Genomic DNA, 20,335 nt, shown 5'->3' on the forward strand with positions numbered 1-20,335 from the left:
GAGTAAAATTATGCTGTTTCTCAGTAATGCATAATGGTAAAAAATGCTTAAATTTCATTGTTACATTTATGTGTGTCGTTATTTTCAGGGGTGCACATTTCTTTGTGCTTTTGGTCTTCCTGGTGACAAAGGAGAAGATGAATGTGGAAATGCGTTACAGTGTGCACACAACGTTCATGAATTCTGTAATAAACTTAGATATGTCAGGTAAGCATTTAAATGAGTTAGTTTTATTAGAAATAAGAACAAAGTTTACAACTGGCAATTCATGGTACCAATCTAACAGTGGTGGGGGATACGATGTAAAGCCTAACTGCTTTGTAGCCGGTGGGGAGAAAAATGCATAGAATAAATCAAGTAATTCAGTGGGAAGAGCAGACAGGTATGTTAGAGCAGGGGTGAGCAACCTTTTATCATGCATGAGCCAGATGGCATGTCAGTAGCTGAACGGCGGGCTGCACCGATGCTATCATAAATAAATAGATAAATAGACTAAGTATGATGATGTATTTCTGGTCAAGGAAGGCATGTTCAAATCTTGAAATGCACCAAAAATCACATTAGTCATTAAATGACACAATTTTTAAAAAACATACAAGTCAAAAAAAAGAAAAATTACTCACAATGAAAACAAAATAACTAACCGCAAAACAGACAGCAGTGAGAGGGGGAAAATATCACACAGAGAGCCTCTCACAGAGGGAGGAAGTGACAGAGAGAGAGCGATTTACGCACAGATAAGGGGAGCTACACACAGAGGGATTCACAAAGAGAGAGAGGATGTCCCACCTAGGGAGAGGGAGACCAACACAGAAAGGCAGATGATTGAAGAGAGATGAGGAGTCACACAGAGAGATGGTGTCATATACACACAGAAAAAGTCTCACATACAGAAATAGGAAGTAAGAGAGAGGAGTACCACACAGAGATAAGTTGAAAGAGTATTACAAGAAGAACTGGTGTCGCAGAGGGAAAGAGAGGTGGATTCTCACAGACACGGGTTTCTCATAGAAGAGATGGGTCTCATGCAGAGGAGAAGGCTCTCACAGGCAGTGGGATAATGTCACAGAGAGAGGGGGGAGAATGACGCTGTGGGAGGGGAGAGTCTTGCACAGAGGGCAGGGAGAACTCCAGCACAGAGAGTGGGGGGACTCCAACGAACAGCAGCCGAGCTGCCCATGAAGAGCAGGTGAGCTGTGCAATGAGATGGAACTCTCACTGAAGGTGGGAATCACGCCAGTCATGGAGCCTCACACCAAGTGGGAGGAGGGGGGCAGTAACACTGGGCCATATAAATTTGGATCTGGCCCATGGACTGTAGGTTTCCCACCCCTGTTGTAGAGCATTGGAAGGCTGTCAGGCTCCACTGTGACCTTAGTTTATTGATCAGCATTTGGAGTAATGATATAATTTCAATCACACAAATGTGGTTAAAGGAAGGGCAGTACTTACAGCTTAATTTTCTGGGGTATAGGAGTTAAAGACATGATAGCATGGAAAACAAAAGAGAAATTATACAACTCACTTGGGTGAATAAGGCAGTGTGCTAAAAATTAGAAATAAGAGATGGGTTACGGCTTTTATGGGGTTATTCTATTGTCCTGTTAATAATTAGCAGGAATTGGAGGAATAAGTATGCAACAAATCACGGAAATATTGAAGAGAAATAGGGTTTGGACTTCCTCAGAGTTGACTGGCAATGGAACAGAAGTGTGTCCAAGGGAATCTTTTTAAGATGATGTGTAATTAGTCCAACAAGAGATTGGGCAGTACTTGATTTGTCTTTGGAAATGAAACTGGGTAGATGGGCAGTTAAACAGAGGGTCCTGAGGGACCACGTAGGCTATCTTTGTGTGACGCCAGGCATTGTTGCTAAGGTCCAAAGTTGATATTTCTGTATTCACCAAGAAGAAAGATTTGGAAGATGGTGAGTTCGGTGAGGATGTGGATTAAAAAAATGTTTGTCTCATAGAATACGTAACAATGGATATATCCCCAAGGATTTATGAGATCTATCCCAGTTAAATGAGAAAATCTGCAGATCCCCAGTAAAGGGCAATACACAAAAATGCTGGAGAAACTTAACAGGACATGCAGCATCCACAGGAAGTAAAAGACAATGTTTCGGGCCTGAGTCTGTAGGTAGCTTGTCTCCCAAGATGGGGACAGAGAGTTGCCCTGAGATGGACCAAGTAAATTTGAGGTCAGGATGAAAGTTGGCAGCAAAGGAAAGTTACAAGCTCAGCAGGGATGCAGGAGTCAGGACTAATGTCATGGAGGAAGAGTTGAGAAGCCTTGCCTGTTTAGGCTTGCAGCATGGATTGCTCCACATATTCAACAAAGATAAAAGATAGCTGGTGTCTTGATGGAGATTTTTTCAACTTCATTGGCAGAAGGCATAACATCAGAAGACTCATGGATAGAGGGGTAGCAGGGACATGCCAGGTAACTATGGGCCAATGGACCTTGCATTAGAGGCAAGGAAATCACTGGAGTGATAGAATTTATGTATATTTGGATATTGGGCTGATAAAGAACAATTTCTATCCATGGATGCTGTGTGACTCACTAAGTTCATCTAGCATCTCACTGTTTAGCTTGCACTTGGGGTGTTGTGTGCCGTTCTGGTCACTACACTACAGAAAGGATGAAGTTGCACTGAAGAAAATGCAGAGGGGATGTACAGTTTGCTGGAGTGGAGGAATTTTGTTATGGGGAGATGTTGCTTAGAGTAAGCTTAATTTTTCTAGAGTAAAGGAGGAGGGTGACCTGATAGAGGTGTATAAAATTATAAGAGAGGTATAGATAGGGTAGATGGTAAGCCTCAAAATTAAGAGGGCATAGGTTTAAGATGAGAAGAATAAACTTTAAAAGGAATTGGAAGGGAAAGTTTGTTTTAACGCATTGCACAATATCGGAACTTGCTGTCAGAGGAGGTCATGGAATCTGCTACAATCACTATGTTTGTGAGATATTTGAATAGACAAGGTATAGAGGGATAGAGGCTTCAGTGGACTCGTTGGATTACTGTAAATAACCAACGTCAATGCACATGTGGTAGATGGAAGGGCATATTTCTGTACTGTTCAACCCTGACTTTATTTTCTCGTGTTTCAGTGTAGCATCTATTGGTGTAGCAAGTGGCCCCTTATTCTGTGGAGTTGTTGGGCATCCTCTACGACATGAATATACAGGTAAACAGAAAGATCTTCTTATGTTTAACCAGAGAATACAATATCTTCATTTTGGGTCCAAAAAAAAGCAACAGACAAGCAAATGCTGGAAATCAGAAATAAAAGCATAAGATGTTAAAGTATGCTAGATTGCTTAGTTTTAAATTGGCTATGATTTAAAAAAAAATTCTATCCCTAGAAATGGTTATGGTTAGTGCAACACTGTGATTGGGACCGGGTTCGAAACCTGCGCTGCCTGTAGCAGTGTTACGATAATTATACAAGGAAGCAAAAATAAATGGAAGATAGCGGACTGTGAAACTTTAAAAAAAACTTAGAGAAGACTAAGAAGATGATTAGGAATGAAAATATGAAAGAAGGTTAGCAAGTAATACTAAAGAGGATACTAAAAGCTTTTTTAAATATATGAGTAAAAAAGTGACCAAAATAGACATAGGACCAATAGGAAATTATGGTGAAAAAATTGTAATGGGAGACAAGAAGATGGCAGAGGAACTGAATGAATATTTTGGATTAGTCATCACTGTGGAAGACAGTAGCATACCGACTTTCATGGCTCTTTTGGAAGAGAAGTGAGTGCAGTCAAGATCATGAGAGTGAAGGTACTTGGGAAGCTAAATGGTCTAAAGTTAGATATTAAATGTCTCCTGGACTGAATAGAATATATCTTTGGATTCTGAAGGAGGTAGCTGTAGTAATTGTGGAGGCATTGGTAATAATCTTTCAGGAATCAATGGAGTCTGGCATGGTTCTGGTGGACTGGATGATCATGAATGTTTAAGAAGGAATGAGATAGCAAAAGAAATTATAGACCTATTAGCTTGACATCAGTGGTTGGGAAGCTGTAGGAGACGATTGTCAAGGATGATTACAGAATACCTGGAGGTGCATGAGAAGATAGGCCCAAGACAGCATGGTTTCCTTAAAGGAAAATTATGCCTGACAAACCTATTGCAATTTTTTGAAGAGGTCACAAGTAGGATAGATAGGGAGAGATGAACAAACCAGGGAATTCACAATAAAAGTGGTCTCTGATGAAAGGAAGGGGAAGAGAGGAGATAGGAACACATTGGAGCTGGTAGAAATGACAAAGGATGATGTATTAGAGAATAATGATGACTGGATTAAAAGCTGCCGAAGACCCATTAACCATAAATGGTTCCTTTACAATGCTGTCAAATTTTATGTACTTTGCAATATGACAAAATGATACATCAGTATTGGCTAATTAATTAAACATGCAATAAAATTATTTAATATGATTTCATTATTCATTGAAAAGTGATTGGCCGGAAAGTAAATTTGGCAGCACGACTGATGATGACTTATCCCGGCGTGGTTTCCTGTGATGAAGAGACGCATTATCACACCAAAATGCCATCTTCCTACTTTATGGAGCTTCCTAAGCGAGCTATGAAAGGTGTGGCAAACCCTGGAACTATTTACCAGTACCTGTCCAAAAAACATCAAAAGTAAGTAACTATTTATGGATTACAGCGTAAAGTTCCATAGCAACTGTTTATTCATTTTCTTAAGATGTGGAAAATTAATAGGTAGCATTTAAATGAAAATTTGAAAGAAAGTTTATTCATCAAATAATGACTTTCATTGTTTCCCCCATACCTTCCCACAAGAAACATAATATTCACTTTACACAAATTTCTGCTGTAAACCTTGAGGATATGATGCAATATTACCAAGATCACTCATCTCAATGTGAAAGATTTATGGTTGATTTGTAAAAACTATAAAATTATATTAAATTATAAACAAGTAACAAATTGTTCACAACCTCAATGATCTATTTGAGCTTTAGTTGGCTATAGATCCCATAACAACTATATTACCAATTTGGTTCCATAATATTTTCTGTCTCTAACTTTCAAATGCATCATTCATGGATCTTCCACCTTGAGACTGACTATTTCACCACCTCTCGTGATACATTATCTGTACATTAATGTTCATCTAAAATTCTGCTACAAATATCTTAACTCAAACAAGTTCTGAACACTCATCACTCATTGGCGTCACGTGCCTTGATTGTAAAATTTCTATCTTTGACCATAGATTCCTCCTGCTGTGGAATCCTTTCTCCACTTTGACTTGGTACATCTACCCTTTTCTTCATACTAAATTGATCACCGTCTTACTGCTAGCTCTTCAACTAATCTATTTGAGCAGTTCCAACTTACTTCCCTTTTCCCAACATGTTCATCCACTTCAAGAATTTAATTAATACCTCTTTGAAAGTAATTATCGTATTTACTCAGATCTCTAATAAATCTCTTAAATCTTCTGCTCTTAAGGAGAACAAAGTAATGTCAGAGGTACAAAAACACTGCAGCTCGTGCAGCTGCCCTGCAGTTCCAGAGATCCAGGTTCAATCCTGTTCTTGGTGTGGTCTCTGGAATTTAAATGTTCTCTGTGACTACCTGGGATTCCTCCTTGTGTTCCAGTGTGTTTCCACATCCCAAAGACATGCTGACCAGTTGGTTAATTTATTACTGCAAATTACTCCACCAAATCAAATTGATTGTAACTGCACCCATGATAAATAGAATTTACTGGCAGTAAGATTAGGGATTAAATAGGAGCATTTCAGAAACTAGATATCCTCTGGAAGTTCAAAGGAGATAATATCCATGTTTTTGTGTCTGAGTGTATCCCTAAACATGGCTTCCAAATTCTTTGAGAAGCCAAGCCTATTATGTTTTGCTGTTGCACTAAGAGCTGACTTCAGTAGTGCTCTGCTAAATTAGCATTGGGATGAATTTCAGAACTTTTCAAAATTAGAAGGCAGATATGATTAGATATAATGGTGTTTTATTCTCCATTTGTAATACTGCTTTGCTCACACTATAGGCAGTGTTTTGTTATGAATCTGTACTTTGCTGCAAAGGACGAGGTTTAAAGTTAATCCTTATAATAGGCACAGAGTTCTACAGCATGGAAATAGGCCCTTCAGTTCAATATATCCAAGTCAACTAAACTAGTTCCATTTAAGTGCATTCAGCTTGTATTCCTCCAAATGTTTCCTGTCCATGTAATGTCTTTTGAATTGTAGAATCGTTCCCACATCTACCACTTACTCTGGCAGCTTGTTCCACATACTCACCACCCTTTCTATGAAGACGATTAACCCCCCCCCCACAACCGCCAAGATGCTTTTAAATCTTTTCCCTTCCACCGTACATCTTAAATGTGTAAACTTAATAATATGTATGGTGGCCTCATGTTTGCAGACTAGGTAACTACTTTGCTGGGTGCCTGCTCTCTGTCCTCATGCCAATTAGAGCATATGGTTATCAACTATTTTAATCTTCTCAACTTTCCCATACAGATCTGTCTGTCCTCGACTACCTCCCTTGCCAGGTTGAGGCTAAAAGAACAGCATCTCATATTCTGCCTCAGTACAGTACAACCCAATGACATAAAACTAAAATCTCCATCTTCAAGTAATCCGCTCAACCCCCACCCCCCCCCAAGTTCTCTTCTCTCTCTTTCCTTTTCATCTGTCTAGCTCTCACACACACCTTTCTATCTAACACCCTACCTCCTGTTACCCAGTTCCTTTCCCATAAACTTTTCCACCTACTCACCACCCACACATCCTGACCATTGTATCCTCTCTTTCCTGTACCATTCAAGTCACTGTCCCTTGTTGATGTAATTATTTCCTTCAGTAGTTGTCTCCAACTTCCCTTCCCCTTCCTGGGTCCATCTTTTCCCCATTTTACCATATTTGCTTTCTTTTGCTCCTGTCTATGTTATCTCACATATCAATCCATTGAAAAGTAAGGAAGAGCATAACCTGGCTCCTTATGACCATCATCTTTCACGCCTAACCAATCATTCACTGACCCCACCCCTCTGCCTTTTTCCTCTTCTTTCTCTGTTCTGAATCAGGGCTTTGAAATTTCGACATGAAAGTTTGCAGATCCTGTGATTGTAGTAAAAACACAGAAATGCAGCATCCATCAGAGGGAAAGATATATAACCAACCTTTTGGGCCTGAACCCTCCTTGAAGGTAAGGGCTCAGGCTGAAGCATCAGTTTTATATCTTTACTTCCTATGGATGCTGTGAGGCCTGGTGAGTTCCTCCAGTGTTTCTGTGTTTTTACTTTGAAACATTGACTGTCCATTTCCTCCATGAATGCTGCCTGGAAAGCATTGTTTTTTGCTCTAAATTCCAGCATCAGTAGTCTTTGATTGTGGTGATAATGAGTTTATTGTGTTACAAGCCCAGAGGACTCCAAAACCCAGCAGCAATAGATATTCACCAAGACAAATGACTACTTAAACAAAAGTTGCTGTTAATTATTTTATTTAACATGAAGACAGAATCAAACTTTAACTTATCACTAGTGACTTAACTAACCCCTTCTAATTCTAACCCCCTTCTAATTCTAAGCATATGTAATGTGTGAGTAAGTTCAGAAAAGTTCTTTGGTTCACAATCCAACCTCACTTCTCATTCCTCCAAGTTCACTGGTTGCAGGCAATTCTTATACAATGCACAGAATTTAACATTTATAAAGTTCACTAGGCTTTGGTGCTTGAAAGTTGAATGATTACCACTCAGTAAATTTCTTGTTGGTTCTCAGAGAGAGATTTGTTGTTCCAGGATACCCAGCCATTTCCGTGTCCTGCTGATGAAACTTGCCCATTCAGGGTTCTCCAGATGATAACCTCATTCTTTCAGGTCACCACAGAGTTCCTTTTTGTTTCTCTTATTCCAAGTGAAACATTAGACAGCCAATCCTCTCCTCTTGCATGAACCACAAGGGCTTTGACCAGGCTGAACTAAGCACTAAGAACTAAGCACAAAACCCATCTTCCAAATGGGATATTCCATAAGCTTGCCAGCTTGTCCTGTTCCAGACCCAACTGCTGACTGTCAGACTGCAGAACTGATCTCTGTGTGTATGTGTCTCTCACTCTCTCACTCTCTCACTCTCTCACTCTCTCACTCTCTCACTCTCTCTCTGAGAGAAAACCTATTTGATTCTCTCTGCTTGCAAAACCACATGACCCTCTTAGAACAGCTCCAAACAATCTGCGGCTCTGACAAACTCTTTCATCTGTTGCCTTTCTGTAAACAACAATCCATTGGTGAAGTCTCTTGGGCACTCTCCAAAGCTTTTGCTAAGACTGGAGGCCCTAATATGTCTAGCATGAGCAGAGCTCCAGTATTTTAAATAAGATCAGTTCTAAAGTGTTTGCAACCCACTCTAACAAACCTCTCCCAGTTTATCTCCCAAAAACACATTCATACCCTCTGTCACAATTGCCACATATAATAAACATATATATTTGCGCAAAAATTCTTGCTGCAGCTGAATATACTAAATGACTTCCTGCTGGTCGTTAATGGAGTACCAGGTTTTTTAAGTTGCTCCAATTTACCTTACTGTTTCCAACCTTTTTAAATCCTTATTCGTAAACTCTATATTACTGCTTTTAATTTGATTAATGACTGTAACTGTATTTAAATGGCTACAAGGAGTAAAGCTACTCGAAAAGATCATCCTGTCTCTGGAGTTTGTCATGGATTTTCTTCGACAACATAGAAAAGAATCCTCTGATGAATTACAATTCAGAAATGAATTCAGAATTGAATTTAAGCAGATGGCTACGAAAATTGATTATTTTCTAAAAACCCTAGAAGAACATGATAAGCATATTCAAGATAATAAATGCTTTGGATGGAAGAATGGATGATATGCAAAAGCTCTGTAAAAACATCAAAGACTAATGAAAAATTAACCCAGAAGATTATTAATTTTAAAAAAAATAACATGAATTCAGGGCTTGGAAGAGTTAACTGAGCATGGCCAGCCTACTAAGTGTTTTGCAAATTTTTTGGATCTGCAGTTCTGCCGACTCTTCCTGCAATTGATCATGCACATAAATTGTTGATTCTTAAACCAGCTCCTGGTCAGAGGCCTCATTTGAATTTCAAACTAAGGAGATTTTACTAAGTGAAGCTCATTGCAGAGGAAGAATTGATTGCAAATGTCAGAAGATTGGTGTCATTGAGGACTACTCTTACGAGGTTATGAATGAACGTGTTAAATTCAAAAAGATTATGTTGGAATGCTACAATATATGTTTAAAGCCTGCTCTGCTTTTTCCAGTGCGCCTTCATATCACACTGAAGGACAATTCTAAGAAGTCGTTTCATACCGTTGAAGAAGCCCAGAAATCTTTGGAAGTATATCTGAAATCTACTTTTCTCCTTTTGAGTGACTGTTTCTCTAATTCTATGTAGCTGATTTACTTCTTAATTTACTTCTTAATGAATAGAATAATGCCTTAATGTGTATACATTTTGATCAGTTTGCTTTTGATATTTAAATCATTTAGCTTATACAATGTTAAGCTTTTTGATTCTGAATTAAGTATTTGAATTAATAAATCATTTAGCTTATAAAATGTTAATCTCTTTGATTCAGAAATAACTATTTAAATTAATATTTTAGTAGTTGTGTTTTCTTTACTTCAGCATTTTTTCTCTCGTTAATTGGCAATGTGTACAATTTTAAAATGGAAACATAATAGCTGTAGCAACTTCTGTTTTTGGAATTAACTGCACCAGCTTTATTTTGTCTTGTTTGGAACACATTCAAGGTTTTATTATAATATTGGAATTTTGCTAGCAGGAATTTTTTGGGATGGGTAATTTAGTTAGCTACATGACATCTGTCTTTTGGTTGGCTTTCTGACTTTGAGTGGAGGGAGAAAGGGTAGGGCTCTTTCAAAGTTGTTTTGGCTTTGTATAATCAAACCTGTTTTCAGCTGCTTCACTTTCAATCCTCACTAAGTATGTTTGATTAAGTTCCCTATTTGTTAGCTTCTTATTCTTTAAAGAGTTAAAATGGATCAAGTAATTCAGTTTCTTAGTTTTAACATCAAAGGGTTGAATCATCCTGAAAACAAAATAATATTTTTGCTTATGTTAAAAGACTTAATGTCCCAATTATATTTTTACAGGATGCACATATATGCACATATATGATAACATAAGTCTTTTTAAGAAGATGGAATGGACTGCATTTTCGCTCATCATTTTAGGCCAAATCTGCAGGGGATTCAATTTTTATAGATCAACATAATGTTGTCTCAGACACAAATGGTCGCTTTGTCATTGTGACAGAGAAATTGTATAATAAATTAGTGATCTTTGCTAACTTTTATGCCCCGAATGTGGATGGCCCTAGATTTTTTGAATGTTTTTTTCACTCCTGTCTGATTTGAGTGATGGGAGGAGACTAACTGTTGGTTAGACCTGGTTTCAGATTGTTTGTGTCCTAAGCCAGCCACTATGAATAAATCTGCTTTATACATTAAATCTTATTTATTAAAATGTGGTATTATTGATGCCTAGCATTTTTTTTCATCCAGAAGACAGGGAATATTTGGGTTTTTTTCTTGTGTTTATCATACATATTTTTGGATTGAGTTTTTTTTAATTGATAGTCAAATTATCCTATTAATTCAATCTTGTGAATACAAAAATGTAATAATTTCCAACCATACTCCTGTATTACTATCTTTAAACTTTCCTGGTCTTCCCCAAATAAGTTAGATACTGGCATTTTAAATCAACTCTACTATCTGATAAGGAATTTTTAAAGTTCTTGGAGGGAAAAAATACTATATTTTGGAATAAAAAACACTGGAAGAGACTTCCAGTCTTCTTGTTTGGGACACTTTTAAGGCTTCTATTAGGGGACAAATTATCTCTTACACTGCAAGCATTAGGAAAAAGGATAACCAAGAGAAAACTGATTTAGCTAATCAACTGAACTATTAGATCAAAGGTATGCTCTGACTCCAGATCCTGCTTTATATAAATGATGTGTTGAAATTAAAACTAAATATGAGCTTCTTCTAATGAATCCAATTGTAAGTCAACTTTTAAAAGCTAAAAGTCAATTCTATATTCATGGAAATAAAAAAGGTAAACTATTAGCTAATCAATTAAAATCTTTAGAAGCCGAAAGACAAATCAAAGAAATTCATAAAGCTAATGGTGTTATGACAACTGATCATTTAGAAATAAATAATATCTTTAAGGAATTTTATTCTGAACTGTATAGCTCTAAGGATAATGGATAATTTTTAGATCATTTGAATATTCCTGTATTATTTAGTGATAACCAAAATAAATTGGATCAACCTATTTCTTATGAAGAAATTGCCAAGGGCTGTATGTTTGTTACTTTCTGGAATGTCACCAGGTCCTGATGGATTTCCTTGAGAATTTTATACAGATTTTTCCTCAGTACTTACACCTCACCTATATTCTGTTTTTTTTTTCCTGATTCTTTTAAATTACGCAACTTGCCACAGTCTTTTTACAAGGCTTCCATCTTGCTAATTCTTTAAAAGAATAAAAATCTAGTCAACTGCTCTTCATACTGGCCAATATCTCTACTCAGTGTTGAAACTAAAATTCTATCCTATGTTTTGGCTCGTAGACTTGAAACTATCTTGTCATTTATTATATCTGATGATCACACTGGATTTATTAAAAATTGCTATTCCCATTTCAATATATGCCATTTACTAAATATTATATACTCTCCTTCTAAGAAGTTTTGGAATGTGAGATATCTCTGGATGAGGAGAAGGGTTTTGATCGGGTAGCATGGAATTATTTATTTAGACTTTAGAAAAATTTAATTTAGGGGCTGACTTTATTCAATGGGTTAAGTTACTATATCTATCCCCTTCTACGTGTGTTCTTACTAATATTCAGAATTGTATGTCATTTAAACTTTATCGTGGAACCATACAAGGATGCCCTTTAAGTCCATTGCATTTTGACCTGGCTTTAGAATCCTTAGCTATTGCTTTCCGAGAATCTAATGATATTACTGGTATTTTAAGAAAGGGTACTGCCCACAAAAGTTTCTAATCCTAAGACTTCATTGTTTTCTATGCTTTCTTTAATTTCTAATTTTAGTCAATTTTCAGGTTATAAATTAAATCTACATAAGAGTGAAGTTTTTCCTTTGAATAATTTGTCACTGATGAATACTAACCCTCCGTTTAAAATTGTGAGAAATCAATATATCTATTTGGGTGTAACAATCACTAAAAACTAATTCAAAGAAAATGTTCTCACTTTAATCAAACACATGATAGGGGTGTTATCAAATTGGTCGCCTCTTTCTTTATCGTTGGTTGGCCAAATCAACTTTATTAAAATGAATATATTACATAATTTTATATTCCTTTTTCAGGCTTTGCCTGTTTTTTATTCATGAGTCTTTTTTAAAATTCCCTTCACTCGATCTTCTTGTACATGGAAGAATAAACATCCTCGCCTAAACAAAGTCCATTTACAAAAACTTAAAAAGAATGGAGGTTTAGCCTTACCAAACTTTAGGTTCTATTATTGGACAATCAATATACAAAATTTTAGATTTTGGTTATATATTAACCGTGAAGACTGTCCAATATGGGTCTCTTTGGAATCTAATTCTGTTACAAAATTTTCTATTATTTTCCTTCTTGGATCCTCACTTCCTATATCTTTAAATAAATTAACCGATAACTCAATGGTTAAACATACTTTGAGGACCTGGATACAATTTTTAAAATATTTTGGCTTATTGAGATTTTCTCTTTCTAGTCCTTTTTTTCTAATTATTTCTTTAAACCTTCCATGATTGACATAAGAATGGTATAGATTAGGCCTTAAATGCTTTAAAAATTTATTTATCGAAGGAAGTCTTGCTTCTTTTGAACAACTAAATATAGATTACCAAATACTCATTTTGTTCACTATTTACAGATTAGAGATTTTTTGCAATCTCAATCACATACATATGAGCACTGATAAGAATTTAATAGATGTCATTTTTAATTTACAACCTTTCTATAAGGGTTCAATATTTAACATATGTTATTAGGACTAATGGAGGCTCCTTCAGATAAAATTTAAAAGATTGGGAACAGAGCCTACAGCTTTAATCTCTGAAGAAACATGGAATGCAATTTTCAAATTTATTAATACCTCATCTTTATGTGCCTGTCACTACCTCCTACAATTTAAAGTAGTCCATAGGGCTAACATGTCCAAAGTCGAATTATATTGTTTTTATGTGAATGTATCTCCTTGTTGAGATGTATGCAACAATGGAGATGCCTCTTTAATTAATATGTTTTGGACATTCCAGGGCCTTGAGAAATACTGGAATTAAGTATTTCAAACTTTTTCTATACTTACTAAAATTAATTTTACGCCTAATCCTTTAATGGCCTTGTTTGGTATTGTTGGAGAGAGTGGCATAACACTAGCGGCATCTGATTTCCATGTATTAACTTTTACTTGTGGCTTGGTGGGCAGTGTTGCTCAGAAGGAAGCGCATTGCTCCACCTACTCAAGTGCAATGGCTACATGATGTCATGTTTAAATTTAGAGATTAGATGCTCAATTTCTGATTTGAATTTAAATTTTCAAACACTGTGGGGACCTTTTTATGAATTATTTTCAGTATCTCTGATTTGATATGAATGCTGAAGTGTTGACTAATAAGGTAATTTATTACTTCAATAAGGAATTTTTTCTTCTCCTTGCCAAATAGCTTCATTTTTAGTAGTGGGTTTAGATCTTTTTTATAATAAAATATTACTGTAATATAATTTGGTTAATTGAGAATGTGGGTAATATATATTTTTTAACTTTTAAGATGTATTCTGTATTTTTCAATGAGAAATTTCCATTTCAATAAAAATATTGATAAAGAAAAAGATACTAAATACAAAATATAGGCATAATTATTATAGTGCAAGAAAAAATATAGTTACAATGATATAAACAGTCCTTTTGTGGTGCTGTAGCTTATCACAAAGATAAGCGTATACAGAGCCGTTGTCATACCCACACTCCTGTTCGGCTCCGAATCATGGGTCCTCTACCAGCACCACCTACGGCTCCTAGAACGCTTCCACCAGCATTGTCTCCGCTCCATCCTCAACATCCATTGGAGCGCTTTCATCCCTAACGTCGAAGTACTCGAGATGGCAGAGGTCGACAGCATCGAGTCCACGCTGCTGAAGATCCAGCTGTGCTGGATGGGTCACGTCTCCAGAATGGAGGACCATCGCCTTCCCAAGATCGTGTTATATGGCGAGCTCTCCACTGGCCACCTTGACAGAGGTGCACCAAAGAAAAGGTACAAGGACTGCCTAAAGAAATCTCTTGGTGCCTGCCACATTGACCACCGCCAGTGGGCTGATAACGCCTCAAACCGTGCATCTTGGCGCCTCACAGTTTGGCAGGCAGCAACCTCCTTTGAAGAAGACCGCAGAGCCCACCTCACTGACAAAAGGCAAAGGAGGAAAAACCCAACACCCAACCCCAACCAACCAATTTTCCCCTGCAACCGCTGCAACCGTGTCTGCCTGTCCCGCATCGGACTTGTCCGCCACAAACGAGCCTGCAGCTGACGTGGACTTTTTACCCCCTCCATAAATCTTCGTCCGCGAAGCCAAGCCAAAGAAAGAAGAGCAGTTCAGTATTAGTGTAAGAGGTTTGAGGGCCTGATAATCATTGGAAAGAAGCTGTTTTTGAACTTGGACATCCTGGTCTTCAGCTTTCTGTACCTTCTACTGAAGGTAGTGATTTGCTTGTTCTTTCATGAACACTTTACGCAGGTTTAACACTTAATGCACTTTATTTTCCTTGAGCTGCTTCAACAGATTTCCAATGACAACGCCTGCAACTCCCATCATATACCACTTCCGAGATGGAGGTTGAATGCTGGGAAATGTAGTTCTTGTTTACACAGGTAGAAATAAGAATATGTTGTGATCAAGATGATAAAGTTCTTAATAATGTTAGCTGTCCTCTTGAGTCAGCACATTACCAATGCCTTCAAAGGATGGGAGGTTGGAACCATGTCTAAATTTGTTACCTTCTGGGATTTTGGCACTTGAATGCCCAAACCAGGTTCTGATGCAACTACTCGCTAATATTTTCCACAGTGCTCATGTAGAAGTTGGATAGAGCATTTGACAGGATGCCAAATATCTTCAGACATCTTTGCAAATATAGATATTGGTGTACCTCTTCACGGTTGCCTCGAAGATTGAGTTTCTGGACATGATCAACCAATATCGGTTGAGATGTAACTCCTTACTTTTGTATTAATAATAAACTATTTTTATGCTCTTTATATATTTTCCTCAGAATACTTGGAAAACCTCTGATTTCTGTTGAAAAAGAAGATGATTATCCTCTTCTAGGTGAGTTCATGTTAACCAAACTGCAGCACCTCATAAGTGGCTGCTATTTGACCTTTGAGTAAATGATGAATATTCATTTGGACCTCTCTCTGCCATTGCCTTATTCACTTTGTTGCTGATTTATAAACTCGGGCCTCATTCTATCATTTAGGCCTCACTTTCTAGTGTAATTATTCACTCAGACCTCACTCTGGCATTCTTATTATGCACAGGACTTTTTTTTATTCATGCTTATTTATATTCACATATATTGCCAACTCTGGCCCTGACTTCAAGGATATTTTGAGGTAATTTAATTTGAATAGATAAGTCCTGTTGTGACTTTGAATGAGCCACCTGGAGACTGCAGAAGTAGAGATAAAAGATCTTTATTTAGTATGGCAAGCAGGCAATCTGGAAGAATCTCTCTTGGATGAACCTCAACAAAGCTCAAAGTACATTGTGGTTTTATACCCATTAGGCACAAATAAAACAGCAGGTGGCTTTAAAAACAGTTTCAACTAAACTTAAACTAAACTGTAAATGTGGAAATAGTAAAAATTCTAATGAAGGGTTTCTGAACGAAACTGACAATATTTCTCTTCCTATACATGCGTCCTGACCTGCTAAATTTTGCCCATGTTTTTCTTTTAAATTTACAACATATACCATTTTTTTTCCCTGATTTTAAACTTTAACATTTGGATGTGGGCCCTTCTCTTTTTAAAAGTATTTCATACTTTACCATTAGTTCTTAATATTAATTTGACTCCTAGTCCTTTTATTGCTATAGTTGGTGTGAGTGGGCCAATAGATTTAATACTGACTGTTTCACAAACCCATGTAGTGGATTTTGCTTCCCTCATTGCTAGGAGGGCCATTTTGCTGAGATGGAAAGATGCTGTCACTCCAACTCGTATTCAGTGGATGTCTGATGTGATGACATGTGTTTCTCTGGAAAACAAATAAATGTTCTACTACTGTAATGGATCTTAACTTTTTTTCTCTTTGGGGTCCTTTTCTTAATTATTTTCGGTCTTTTTTTTCTCATGACACCTTAGATTTGCTATCAGTAGTGGACTCCATAACTTGGCCAGTAGCTTCCATAGAGTGGGGTTTGATTTTTAGATTAGGTGCATATGTCTTTTTTCTTGTTTATTTTTTCTCTTTCCATTTAATAGCATGGGTTCATATGTACTTTGTTTGCTGTTATTTGATATTTGTAATTTGATATTAATCAACTTCATCATTATTATCATATGTACCTCTGTATTTTGCATATGTCAAAACCAGTAAAAAGACTGAAAAAGAACATTTAGATATGGGCCCAAAATTCTGAAGTTTAGGCCTGGTTGGCACAGCCATTACGCAGCACCTTTATAGCACCAGCAATTGGAACTGGACCAGGGTTTGAATCCCACGTTGTCTGTAAGGAGTTTGTACGTTCTCCCTGTGTCCCTCTGGGGGGGGGGGGGGGGGTCCTGGTTTCTTCCCACTGTTCAAAACATACTGGGGAGTAGGTTAATGGGGTGTAAATTTGGTAGCACAGACTCTAGGCTGAAATGACCCATTACCATGCTATTTAAAGTAATGCAAATCCTGAATGTCCCATGCCCATTGGTTGCTTAATTGCAACCAATTAAGTATCTTTGTATTAGAAGAGATTGACTTACCCTAGTATATCTCTTAATTGATCTCTGCTCAAAACAGTTTTTGAAGATGTTCTTATTTGCATTAATAGCAGTTACCACATAATTCCTGATTTTAAAATTGACATTTGATCACTTGCAAATCATTTCTCCTTTAAGGACGAGAAAAAGAGATGAGGATTTTCCACAAGGCCTTGAGAAATTTTGTTGCAGCAAAGACCAAACAGTCAGATTGTTGCCAGGTGATTATGTATGAGGGGACGGTTGGCTATGGAAAAAGCAGGCTCCTAGCTGAAATCATCCGTACTTCACAAGCAGATGAAATGAGGTTAGTGTTTTGATTGAAATTATTTATTACAAATTTTTCAATCAAATATAAACTTGTTAATTCAAATAACAAATTGTTTTACCAGAGAGTTTGGTTTCCACTTCTGGTGATTTTAGAGGGTCCATTTGTTAATAGATGGTAACAAAGATCTTGATGTTTTCAGACCTGAAACTGACCATTTCTATTCATGGATGCTGCCTGAGTTGCCCCAGCAGTTTTTTTGTCTGCTGGAAGATTAATTAGTTGAGTTTGAAGAGGAGGAATTAACTATCACATAGTTCTCTTGCCCACTCTCAAATCCCCACCTTAAGATTTGGTATCTGAGGAAACATACCAGTATGTCTATTGTACAAAAGGCTAGTAATGAAATGTTCAAACAAATTAAAGTCAGTTTTTGTTTTGTTTTGATGTCTGGTACAGGGTGCTACCATTTGAATTGGGGAAAATGGATATCACTGAGCCCTATTATACTATTCAAACCATTATAGCGCTGCTGCTACAAGTAAACCACTGTAAAAGTTATGCCGAGCGTGAAAGAATTTTACTTAGCAAGATAACAAAGCCAGAGTTGATCGAAGATTTGTGTCTCTTAAATGATCTACTTTTTGTAAAGGTACTGAAATAACCAATCTCTTGTGAGTGAATATTAACCAATTGCACTTTAATACTTCGTAGCTTTATAAGACTAAATGCACTGACTCCTTGCAATTCCATAAAAAATTCTCAATACAGAGATATAGATAGTGGCAGAGCCAGGTGACTCGTGTTTAAACCTGACTTGGGTACAAATTGTGTGGTTTGCACTAACCCTGTGGATAATTGTATTTCCTGCAGATGTTCCAGTTTTCTCCATTCACCAAAAGATACGATGATTTGTAGGTTATTTGGTTCCTTTAAGCTTAGTATAGGTGAGTGGTAGAATCTGGGTGGAGTTGATCAGCATTTAAAAAAGCCAAGATACAGGGGAAATAAATGGGAGAATGGAATTGATGGAATGTTCTGAGAGCCAGCATGGACTTTAAGGGCTCATTGGTTTTGTGTGGTAAAACAACTTAGTTCAGAAAGGTAACAGTGAGAAGCAGACAAACTGATTCACAGCCATCAAAAATAAGTGATTAAAAAGAGGTTAACTCCAATAGAATACATTGGCCGCACTATATGCCATTAAGGAGCGAATTATCTGAACAAGAGAATAATTATTCATCATCATTCTTCAAAGCCATTTCTGCATTTTTCTGCCACAGTTCAGCTGCCATTTATTTCAGTTCATGTATTCCCTTGTTATCACAACCAAGCTATCATTCTCTAATGAAGATTTAGTTGTGACGTATCTAAAATATTAATGTTGAATCGATGACCATGTTCAGAGCATTGTTGCCATGCAATTAATGTACGTAAAATAAGTGATTCCCACACTCAATTTGCATTGAAAATGTTGCTTAACGTGTATTCTGAGATGAGCTGACTTTTAGTTTAGAAGTTCAGTAGCCTCCAGCATTGGGGGCGGTGGGGGGGTGCATTTATCCAGTTTCAAAATGTTTACAAAGTGTGTAAATGTAATGGAGTAAATTTATGGAATAGTACAATTTTCTCTCAATTTATAAGGGAAAATTATTTAATGCTCTTGTTAATCATGGCATCCTGTACCTAACGCCATTAAGTAATCCCTGCAGAAAATGTCAGTTTTCCTCCTAATAGGAAATTAGGATCAAGTCATTTCTAGCAAAGCCAGACCTTCTTGTCTGTCCTCATCTTCTCTGAGAAGTTGTTCATGGACTTATTTTTTTAGGCTTGGGGTCAATTTTTATCTGATTACACACCTGTGAAGAATTTTTGTCTGCTTTTCCAGGTGATACAAATTAAATTTCAGGATGTTGTTGCTGTCTTGCAGCAGTCTATCAGGTGAAGGTGGTTATGCTGGGTTGTTAATTCATTATTGATGAGGAAATAATGTGTCAAAATAAGAATGATGCTGAATTAAATAGAACATTTCTGTGCAGCAGATGAACATGCCCATTAAAAATGATGTACTGTAGATTAGTAGTTTGGAAGCTGCTGTCAAGGAAGCTGTGGGGAGCTGCCGCAATACATCCTACAGGTACTATATACTGTGGTGATGGTTTGTTCTTTCATCTTAGAACATTACAGCACCATAAACAGGCCCTTCGGCTCTTCTAGTCTGTGCCGAACTATTATTCTGCCAAGTCCTATGGCCCTTCTTACTCTTCTCGTTCATGTTCCTTTTTATTAAATGTGAAAATTAAGCCCATGTTCACCACTTTAGCTGGCAGCTTGTTCCACATTCCTCCTACTTTGTGTGAAGAAGATCCCCCTTAATGTTGTGCAGAGTTCTTAGATAAGCAATGAGACTGATGTTTGCCAGGTGCAAACCTCCACGAGTAGTCAGTTAATCCTGCAGATAACAATTTATAATCTTGTGTCTTTAATCCTTGTGTTGCCATCAGTTGTGCATTGGGCTTCATTGATGTTTTGTCCTTTGGAACCAGTTGCTCCCATGTAATAATATTTATTTTGCATATTTCCTGACCTTTTTTCTACAGTAAAATTGATTCCACTTGGCTATCAGCATCACATGATCACCCCTCAGGATCCTCCCTGGCTTCATGATCAGATTGTGAAAATGCCACTATTGTGTGAGCTTGATTAAAGGAAGGCAAACTTTGGCAGAATTTACCTCAATTTTTGTGACTCTCAAGGGCAAAATACTGGGAGATGAAGATTGCTGCAGAAAAATGGTGGCAATGTTTGATAAAGACTAGAATTTTACAAGCTATATTGTTAGCTGAAGAAGTTGCTCAGTATGAGAGGTTAGAGACCTCCACTTTATTTCTAACTTCTATGCTGCAACACCAAGTGACTTACGGCACTGCATCCGGTCAGTGGGCCTCTGGGAGACTGC

The 20,335-nt window shown here is 37.1% G+C and overlaps 1 protein-coding gene across 3 annotated transcripts in view; it reads left to right on the forward strand.

Annotated features, from left to right (window-relative positions):
• The window catches only part of LOC138762086 (adenylate cyclase type 10-like), a 178,053-nt gene that overhangs the window by 46,545 nt on the left and 111,173 nt on the right, over positions 1–20,335 (forward strand). For all 3 annotated transcript variants that reach the window (XM_069935358.1, XM_069935357.1, XM_069935359.1), the window contains 6 exons: positions 89–207; positions 3,118–3,194; positions 4,477–4,666; positions 15,404–15,459; positions 17,247–17,415; positions 17,836–18,028. In XM_069935358.1, the coding sequence (XP_069791459.1) occupies positions 89–207; positions 3,118–3,194; positions 4,477–4,666; positions 15,404–15,459; positions 17,247–17,415; positions 17,836–18,028 (804 nt within the window). The remainder of the gene's footprint in view (positions 1–88; positions 208–3,117; positions 3,195–4,476; positions 4,667–15,403; positions 15,460–17,246; positions 17,416–17,835; positions 18,029–20,335) is intronic.

Source organism: Narcine bancroftii, chromosome 4 (genome assembly GCF_036971445.1).
Source record: "Narcine bancroftii isolate sNarBan1 chromosome 4, sNarBan1.hap1, whole genome shotgun sequence".
Taxonomy (NCBI): domain Eukaryota; kingdom Metazoa; phylum Chordata; class Chondrichthyes; order Torpediniformes; family Narcinidae; genus Narcine; species Narcine bancroftii.